Consider the following 10,520-nt stretch of genomic DNA (forward strand, 5'->3'; position numbering starts at 1 on the left):
TGTGGGTGCAGGTAAGTTAACACTCTCGCTCGCGCTCGCTCGCTCGGCTCGGCCCATGTGCCCATCGGCCCCGGGCGCGGGCCCCGCTCCCGGACCGTGGATGGATCCAATGTCATGCGCTGAGGCTCTGACTGACTCGTGTGATTTGTAACGAGTGATCTGATACATGTTTGAAAGTAGACAAAACACTTGCAAGTTTGACGAGTTCACAGTAAATATAAATACAGGTGGTTCCCAGTCGTCTAGTTTCTAGCTAGCTGCTGTAACTTTTCTTCAGATGTGACATTAGTGGGCCTGTAATGTATTATATTGTTACACTGTGAATTTAAATTACTTCAATTCCTATGTAATGCTATAATAGAGCCAAGAGGCTATTCCGAGAGAGCATGAAAGATGTAGGTTGCTAGCGTTTTTTTCTGTGGGATTGACTCCCTTGAGGTGAGGAGGTTAATTTTTGAGTGGTAATTAAAGCGGAAGCATCGCGCATCTGTAGATGTTCTATGATCTAGTAAAGTTTTAGTCTAGAGTCTAAACAAAATTAAGAAAGTGTGTTCTCTAGTGTATGTGATTATGTGCTTACCATTTAGTATGTGGTGTGAATGAGAGACATGAGCAATTTAATGAGATGGGGATGAGGCACAGTCAAGTTCGGGAAATATACTGGTTAGCTCAGTGTACTCCTGTCTCCTATGACCCCTGTTCATCTCTCTCCCTCTTTTTTTTTCTTTTCTTTTGATCTGCAACCCTAATTTACCAATAGCAATAGCATTAAATAAGTGCCACCGGTCACCCTTCATTTAAAAAGCAGTTTTAACCAACCGGCTGTCATGCAGTCTCGTTATCTTAAAGATTACAGTAAGATCAGATCTCTTTCACTAGTAGAGACAAGACTAACTAGTCCAGAATTCCCTCTTCCTTAATTTTACTTTTGGAAGGGAATAGGGAAGGTAATCAATGTCAGATAATATATACAGTCTATGAAAGCCAAGTTATCTGCACAGTCAACCTTAAAGAGAATGATTCCATTACTCCAAAAGGCAAAGTCTAAAGAATATTGAGCAGACATCACCTGTGACTAAACTCTGTTTGATCCCACCCAGTTACTGCATGGAAATCAACATCGCCTGGTAGCATTCCTCAGAGATACATTGGACAGCCCACCCCGTACACCCACCAGCATCTACTGCGAGATGGAGAAATCACACCCGGCATCAGCGCCGAGGAATTCAAGAGGCGGAGACGAAAGCTCATGTCCTCCATTTCCAAATCTTCCATGTACGGTAGCTGTCCCCATCACGTTGCAGTTATACTGGCAGCCGACACCAAATATATGACTGATGAGATACCGTACCCTTTCCGCCAGAACACTGACTTCCTCTACCTGTGTGGCTTCCAGGAACCGATGAGTGCCCTAGTGTTGGAAAGTCTTCCGGATAGAGCACTCCCAGACCACAAGGCGACACTCTTTGTACCCCAGCGCGACCCAGATAGGGAGCTGTGGGATGGCCCCAGAGCCGGCATTGACGGTGCCTTGAATTTCATCGGAGTTGACGAGGCTCACGTGATCGGTGACCTTAGCGAATTCTTGCATCAGTTTCCAAGCCGGGAAAAGCTGGTGGTGTGGTATGATATATTCAGAAACGTTAACGATCACCTGCACAAGGATGTCGTCAATAATCTTGTCACGCCGTGCCGGAACAAGGGTCACACGGTCAACATCCTCCAGCAAATACTTCACTCGATGCGTGTCATCAGGTCTCCGGCAGAGATGCGTCTCATGCGAGAGTCGTGCCGCGTCGCCTCAGAGGCTTTCGTGGAGGTGATGCGCTTCACCAAGCCGGGCATCAATGAAGCTCACCTCTATGCCAAGGTTGACTTTGAGGTGAGGCTCAAAGGAGCCGAATTTTTGGCGTACCCACCTGTGGTCGCTGGGGGCAATCGGGCCAACACCCTGCACTATGTGAAAAACAACCAGAGTGTGGAAGATGGAGACTTAATTCTCATGGATGCAGGTTGCGAATATCATGGCTATGCAAGTGATATTACACGGACTTGGCCAGTGAATGGCAGGTAATTCAAGTTTCTGCCAGGAATGTGCCACCAATGTACACTCAATATGCAATCATAATGATTAGCATGCGTCCTATCCTCCGGTATATGTCACATTACAAATGTGTATTTCTACATTGGTATCCAAACAAAATCCAAACAAAACTCAAAACCCTCTTCAAAGATTAATGAATTATGTTCTTGACCTGCCAATCATACATGTACATATGAATTGTCACAATATGTTAAAGGGACTGTACAGTTCTGGTTGAGGTGGGGATTCATATTTTGAGCATTCTTAAGTGAGATATTAAACCTCTTATGAAATATGAAAGAGCATGCAATTTTAAGAAGGATTCAACATTTATTTGATGAAAATTGGTTTTCAAATGGCTGAGATATTAAAAAAAAAAAGTGATAATAATAATAAAAGGCGACAGGCCACGTCTTTTATTAGGATCTCTTTGTTTCACCTTGTTTTTGGATATCTCAGCCATTTCAAAACAGATTTTCATCAAATAAACTTTTGATACCCCTTAGAATTGCATGCGATTTGACATCTCGTAGAGTGGTTTCTGAATATCTCACCAAACGTTAAAAGCTAAATCCTCACCTCACCCAGAACTGTACACACCCTTTAATACAGAAATTGTACATACATTTCTCCATTCTTTACAGTACTCCATGATCACAAATTAACCCACAGAATTGTTGGGAAGTCCTGATTTGAGAAAAATTAGACTTGCTAAATATAGTGTATACAGTATGCATATTTCAAAAATCATATCCTCGAAAGAAAATAGATTTAGAGTATCTGCATACACTTTACTATTTTGATAACATTGACTTTGTTCCCAAATGTGCACTTACAGTCAGCCTTGCCTAAATCAATTCCAAAGAGACAGTAGAAAATCCTTCAACTTACATGAATTTTGATTTACACAATAGAATACATGTTAGAATTCAGACATGTTCATATCCATCCGAAATAGAATTTTTCTTTGACTCAAACAATTTTTTGACTTGTGCGAGGATGACGTAGGCGAGGTTGACTGTACAATGCTTTCAGAAAGGATAACTAGAGTTATATAATTTTTTTTTAATTTATTGCAGTCCTTTGCTAGCTGATATTAGAAATTTTGATAGTCTGGAGCAGAAGTGCCCAAGGTTGGATTCTCTCTGATTTCCTTCAGATTCAGCGAGTCACAGGCTAGTCTCTACCAAGCTGTCCTCGACGTTCAGAAGGAGTGTCTAGAGATGTGTGAGGTGGGCAACACGCTGGATCAGATGTACCGGCGCATGCTGGAGGGTCTGGGACAGAGACTACAGCACCTCGGCATTGTGCCGAAACATTTGAGTGACCTTGACCTTCTCAAGGTAAGAAATAGAAGGGAGACAGTTATTTGCACCATATGAGTCGAGATGGTGAAACCCTTCGGTGTTTACCCTAGCCTTTTCACAAGGCCTCGTGGCTGAGGAATTAGACAAATTCACTTTACCGAGCACTGCAAGAAGCCTGGGTTATTTTTTCCTGCCGCCTCGCGACGTAGGCGAGTATGCATTATTCACGTTTCATGAGTCAAAGTGCAGTTGGTATGCTAATGATGACGTGTCAGTACTGCCAATGCAGGCAGCTACTGCAGGCAGGCAGCACAGGCTGGATACGGATGAGCAAGCTGCTGCAAGCTACCTTAATGCACATTCATTAGCTGTGAGGTCATTGCGAGCACTACAGTTGCTGATTGGCTGTTACCATTTTGGTAGCAGGATCAGCGAGAAACAAGGTTCAAGATAAGAAATTCATGTCGGGTTTAAATAAAAAAGCCTCCTGGCTGTGCCACTCAGCCTTGCGTTCACTCGTTTCCTCGCAGTTAGTCTCTTTTCCAGCCATGAGGCCTTGCCAAAAGGCTATGTTAACCCCAGAAATTTTGTCACAGTTTGCTGATCATTTGAATTGCATCCAGACATGGTACATTGTACACTTGTCCCTATCTTCGGATCCAGAAGACATTTAAATTGCGGATTATTTCTGTTTGTAGACATTATGCTCTTTTAGCTGCATCTCTACAACTGTTTTGATTTTTTTTTCTTTATATTTTTTTTCTTCAGTAGATGCTCATTTTGGTGTCCAAATGATGACAGCCCTTGAACTTCAGAAATGTATGGATATGTGATTTTACATCTTTGTGTTGTTTTTTGTCACAGGTGACCAAAAAGTACTGTCCACATCATCTTGGCCACTACCTTGGGATGGACACACATGACACGCCTCGAGTATCCCGTAGCAACCAGCTTCAGGCTGGCATGGTCATAACCGTGGAACCAGGTGGGGAAAAGGATCATTCAGTCATCTGTGATACATGTGTGGTCCTGCAAGATATCTTTGTAAAAAGAAGAAACAAGTGATAAGTGACCCGCTACAACAAAAGGATCCAAAAGTCAGGGGAGGACAATTTTCTGAAAGTTGCATGACATTATTCCCTTACTCTTCTACATTAATTTCATATATAGCACAATTCATAAAAGTACTTGATTGTGGAGATATTGATGTTTTTATTAGCACATGTCAAGTGGTTGAGGAAATCAGAGTTTCAAGAAAAACGCCTTCAAAGTTATCCTTCCGCCACTATCATGATCAAGGGGAGTTGAGACAGTTTTCACCGCTTGACAATAGAAGGTATGCTCCTAGCAACCTCCGCGATGTTCATTCAAGCTTAGCGCCAGCGGTCTACGCACGACCAATCAGTAATCAGGATGCCATGCACTGACCAATAAGATCACTCCCTCGTTGCTAGGGGCGGAGTCTAGCTGCGGCGCTAAATCCAAATCTTCGGACACGTTTCTGTTATGTTGAAAGTTAGAAAATCATGGCCCAGAAAAACGCTTAATGATTTCTTGCCTTTCCTTTGATCATTTAGCTTCGAAATTTCGGCAGATGATAGACAAAACATTAGAGTACAGAATAATGCCAAAAACAGAAATCCGATTGTTTTGACCAATTTTGATGATGTGACTTCAAACTTGATTTTCTCGGCTCAGCCGTCAGCGACTTTAGGATCCTTTTGTTGTAGCGGGTCACATATTAAGATGATGGATCAAGGGTGAAGTAAAAATGAATGGAGTCAAAAGGGGCCTGAGCTTTTGGTGGTAGTAGAATCCACATCAGAGGCAAAATGACAAACAGGCAGGGACAGCAATCACATATAAGGACTACACACAGCAAGAACAGTCAGGGAGGGCTAGGGACACAGAACAAAGAAAACAAAGGGGGAGGGTTGGAGGTCATGGGCAAGGAGCCCAACAGGTAAAGGGAGAGGGATTAAAGTTAAAGGAGGGTAGACAGACAAAAGGCAGGGGAGGGTCAGTGATGATCCCAAGGACCATGGGGGGGGGGGCAACCTTTGATAAGGATGAATAGGGAGGCAACATCAAACAAAATGAGGAACAACAGAGGTATAAAGAAAGGAAAAGAGTGAAATAGCAACAGCACGAGTGTAGGGGGGGGGGGGGGGTGAGCAGGCAGCAAGCTCTAACCTGGTGTACCAAGAAGAGGCTACAAAATGAAAGGAAGAGTCAACCAACAAATGCAAGTTATCAAACATATCGAAGTGTATATACAAAGTAAAAGTAAAAATTAATTCTGTCTTCAGTAGGTTGCTACCTTTGCTCATTATCATTGACATGATGATGATGATGATGATAGTCATCATCATCATTTTTATTATTATTATCATCATCATCATCTACAACGTCATCAGTTATCTCTTCAGCAAAACTGTGAGCATATGTGACCCGCTACAACAAAAAGGTCCTAAAGTCGCGCACGGTCGAAGCCTTGAAAATCGAGTTTGAAGTCAGAGCATTAAAATTGGTCAAAACTTACGATTTTCTGATTTTGATATATTATTGGAGTCTAACATGTCTTCTATCATCTGTCGAAATTTTGAAGCAAAATGATCAAAGGAAAGACCAAAAAATAGCGTTTTTCTGAGCCATGTTTTTTGGCGTTTCAACGAAGCAGAAACTGGTTCGAAAATTTGGATTGAGCGCCACAGATAGGTTCCGCCCCTAACAACGACCAGAGTGATCTCATTGGTCAGTTTGCTGCTTGCTGCTAACCGAAGCGTGAAGCTCGCACACTGCCCAGTCGACTGGTGCGTGCGGGTGGGGTGCGCTATGCTCAGCCGCTTCTCACATCCTGGTCACTGATTGGTTGGTGAGGAGACCCCCGACGCTGATGTGCTTGAATGAACTCTTCGGGGGTTGCTAGGCCTTACCTTCTATTGTCCAGAGGTGAAAACTGACTTGCGTGTCCCTTGATCGCGATTGCGTCGAAAGGAAGACTTTTAGGGCGCTTTTCTCGAAACAGTGATTTTCCAGACGTCTCGACATGCTCTCTTTTAAACATCGATATCTCCGCAGCGGATTATTTTTATAAAATTTGTTATATATCAACTTAAAGCAGAAAGATTAGAGGATTATATCATGCAATTTTCAAATTATCGACCTCGCCCGACTTTAGGATCATTTTGTTGTAGCGGGTCACATATGTGACCCTGCATCACAAAACCAACAAAAAGTCGCCAGACGTGGATTTTTAGTTAAGAACAGATTTTGAAAGAGCAGACTCTAAGCTTTGATTCAGTTCAATTCAGTTCAATTCATTTTTATTCGTCCAATAAAAAACAATACAGGAAACTCATCGCGGGATTTTCACATATAAATGACAATGCATAACAAATACAGTATAGCAACTGATTGACAAATTGCCCTGCATTGACGTAAATAAATACAGTATATACATAGAGAAAGAACAACACGGAATAGTACTTGACAGATAGATAAATAATCGGACATCCATGCAAAAGTTAAACTGAAAAGAACAATCGTATAAAAACGTGGCATAAAAACCGACTTCATTGGCATGATGTTAAAAACTCCAGAAACCTTCCCTGTTCTTACGTCCCAATCTCAGCCCCCCTCCCCATGTCAGCCCGTAATAAACTGAAACCCAAACCAACTCGCCCTGAAATACAACACAGCAAACAAATCAACACATACAGAAACAATGAGGTATAACTCAATTCAAATGGACTCTCCTAACCTACAATGTATCTTAATATTGGAAAGAAAGGACACACCCTGAAAAGTGTGAACTGAGAAAACAGGCTCTGAAGTACAGGGTCTATTCAAGGAGGTACTAGGCAAATAATTGGTCTATTCAAGCGCTTAATCTTTTACCAAGGCGTGCAATCTGTGGGATGAATGGAACAACAGGATGTTGACCATCGGAGCAACAACAATGAAGGGATTATCAGATTAAGCTGAACTTGGGCATGCTTCATTAACACATTCTGTACATGATTAATGCCTACTTTCAATGCAGTAGCATCACTCTTTCCAAAGTTATTGGAGTTGAAAGTGATGAGTATGGACAGGGTTTTTAAGAAATGAAAAGAGGGCTCTGTGAAAAACACCTAATCACACTATTCCACCAACAAGTGTTTGAGAAGGACTGCTGAGAACACAAGTTCCTGTTTGTTTTATGATCCCAAACTTTAACATAACATAGAAGATTTGCTCTTTCAGAAAATATGAAAAAATCAAGATTGGTTAGGTTGACCAATTTCAGCTACATTGTGTATTTTCAGTCCTCACACAAAATCAGTGCGTGCGACTTTATGTTCGTTTTGTGATGCATGGTCACATATGATTCATAATAGCCAGAGAATATATTCTGGTCCATAATCCTGGGGTCAAAAAAACAAAAACAAACATTCTCTCGGCCCCAAGGATGTCTAGTATAGAGTTTTATTATTGCAACAACCAAAAGGTGGTCAGTCCTTTCAATTTCATTTTTTCAATTCAGATTGCCATTATTTTCTGATGATGATTCAATTGTCAATTATGTCAATTTCATTTTTTTCAATTCAGATCACCATGTTTTCTTAAAAGCTGATAGTGATTGAAATAATTATGTCCAAACATACTGTAGCTACTTTAATGATACTTTTTTCTTCTTCTTTTTTTTTGGCCAAAGGTTAAGTTGAGAAACATTCTGTCCAATATTTCTTTAATTCTTTTTTTAAGTGGTTGCTATACATGAAAATGTGATGACATGCATCATTGTGACCTCTGTTGTGACATCTGGAACCCATTTCATAAAAAGTTGATATGATAACAACACCTGCTGGAATGTCAATTGTCATGGTAACAACAAAAATCCAACTTCCTAATTGGCTGTTGCTATTGAAAGTTGCCACCCTAACACCTTTTATGCAATGGGGCCCTGAACAACAGATACAGTCCAAGATGTTCCCTTAAATTTGTTTCTCACAAGGAGAAGTTGATTTTTGAGTGATTTTTCTTTTCTTTTCTCATTGATGACCAGGATTGTATCTGCCAGCCAGTGACAAAGATGTCCCTCCGCATTTCCGGGGAATGGGAGTCCGCATCGAGGATGATGTCCTCATAACAGATGGCCCACCAGACATACTGACCGCAAAGTGTCCGAAGGAAATGCTGGAGATTGAGAGTATTATGAATTAAAAACATGATGTTTCTTTGAATAAAATGTGTGCTGTATTTGATAGTGTTCTTCATCAGTGATCAGGGATTTTGGTACATGTATCAAGAAAATGTGAATAATGCATGTCTTGATCAAGTGCGAGTGAAGCTGTTTCCATTGAAACTGCAATCTATTAGTATTACTTGACTAGCAGCATATCATTGTCATTCTATTTTAGAAGCATGACATAATAGCTATTGTCTCCAAAGTTATGGCTGAAATCGAGGCTTCAGAGCTTTCTTCATAAAGTGCCAATTACTGGACATTGCTGAAAAGAAAAATTTCATCCAATACCTCAAGAAAATATCATGTCAGTCACAGAAGCGTAAGAAGTAAAGAAATTTGAGGAAATTTACAATGTGTATTTTCAAAACTTATGGATAAAAAACTTGGTTTTGGTGAAATGGCCATATCATGTAGAACGTTTATGAGCAGTCAAGGTATATGCACAAATCATTTATGTCATGTGGCCTGGAAAAGAAAATAAGATAAAGAATAGATTAGTAAGAATCATTCTGTGAGTGGAAAAAAAATGAATATTTAAGAAGGTATAACAGGAAACAGGAGGATATGAAAGAGCAACATCCTTAAAATATAGCCAATCCAATAAAAAGAGTTATACAATTTTCTACGAACACCATGAGGCATTCTAGCACCCTGTCCAGTTAAGCCGCGCCTTGTCACAAAAGATCTTTGAGTACTTCAAACTATTTCAGGTATGCTTGTATTGATCAATCAGCTGTTCATTCTACCTCTCCTGTATGGAGTTCATGCATATCTTCAGAATTTCATATACAGAGATGCCAATTCTTTTTTGCAGTATTTCGTACTGTATTTTTGCCAAAAATACTGCTGGGTTCACGGAATATACCGCTTTTCTCAAATTGTGTCTATACCAGGAAAGGTATGAATACTGCTTTTACCACCCAAAAATATCTATTCAACCCTCAGAATACTGCAATAATTATGGTTTACAAGGTTGGCATCCCTGCATCTGTAACTTTGTAGAGTGTTCTTAGGAGCAAAACTTAAAATTCATTGTTCCAATGAAAGTAGCCTTAGAAACAATGCCATCTACCTGTGCATGAGACCACATATAGCATAGTGCTGACGTTTTCATTTTAATAACCATTGACCTCCCGGTCTGGGACCCCAACACTAAAAAAATTAATGTTCTGAGGTCCCTGTTGAATGTTGTAATGAGTAACTCAGGACTGTGCAACTGTGAATTATTGTTTTTGAAATTGTCTTTCAGATGTGTATGATACAACAAATTTCATTGACATTAGCAATCTTTCTTTCATCTACTTGGTGCCTTAATGATGAACACTTGGACATTTGAGGTCCAGAAAGGTGCTGTTTAGACACTTGACTAATTTTGGGAGTTGGATAAAATTATACTGCTCCTCAATGAAAGAATTTCACCATGAATTGATTGGACTGATGAGGAGAGCTTTATTGTTCGTCACACTACAAGGAAGGAAAACTGAGCACATTTCATTGTGAAGTGCTTCTTTGGAGACAAAATATCCCAATTATGTGTGCAGTAGAATTCTGCAGTAGCTTGCAGTCAATAGCTGAGATGTGCTGTACTGTATGACGCTTTCATAGCGCAATGTGGTGGATTACCGGTAGTGGAATTTTCAGTCTTGATTCAGAGAGTTTTATCTAGAATTTTCCACTGAATGTGAAAGATACCTTTCACTTCTTTTGGGTCATGATTTATTGTCTATGAATGTGCATCTGAGCTGTCAGTTTAGCCACATGCAAAATGTCAGATTAGATCCCACTTTACATTATTCATCAATTGGATGCCAATTTATATTTCTTTTGACAGCACTCATTCATGACAGTTTGTGAATATTTGCAATGGGACATCTACGTCAGTGGGTTTCACATGAAT

At 40.5% G+C, this 10,520-nt stretch overlaps 1 protein-coding gene across 1 annotated transcript; it reads left to right on the forward strand.

Annotated features, from left to right (window-relative positions):
• Nucleotides 1–55: 55 nt before the first annotated feature.
• Nucleotides 56–8,598, forward strand: LOC140234921 (xaa-Pro aminopeptidase 3-like). The gene is made up of 5 exons (XM_072314961.1): nucleotides 56–140; nucleotides 1,101–2,070; nucleotides 3,243–3,426; nucleotides 4,255–4,375; nucleotides 8,441–8,598. Exons 1-5 carry the CDS (start codon nucleotides 56–58, stop codon nucleotides 8,596–8,598), a joined length of 1,518 nt encoding a protein of 505 aa, XP_072171062.1.
• The last annotated feature ends 1,922 nt before the right edge of the window (nucleotides 8,599–10,520 follow it).

This window comes from Diadema setosum, chromosome 11, assembly GCF_964275005.1.
Source record: "Diadema setosum chromosome 11, eeDiaSeto1, whole genome shotgun sequence".
Taxonomy (NCBI): domain Eukaryota; kingdom Metazoa; phylum Echinodermata; class Echinoidea; order Diadematoida; family Diadematidae; genus Diadema; species Diadema setosum.

Excerpts from the sequence above, each read along its gene's own strand:
- LOC140234921 (XM_072314961.1), top strand. The coding sequence starts at position 56 with ATGTGCCCATCGGCCCCGGGCGCGGGCCCCGCTCCCGGACCGTGGATG. Across the intron at positions 141-1,100 it reads TGAGGCTCTGACTGACTCGT|TTACTGCATGGAAATCAACA; the intron begins GTGATTTGTAAC and ends GATCCCACCCAG. Across the intron at positions 4,376-8,440 it reads GGTCATAACCGTGGAACCAG|GATTGTATCTGCCAGCCAGT; the intron begins GTGGGGAAAAGG and ends ATTGATGACCAG.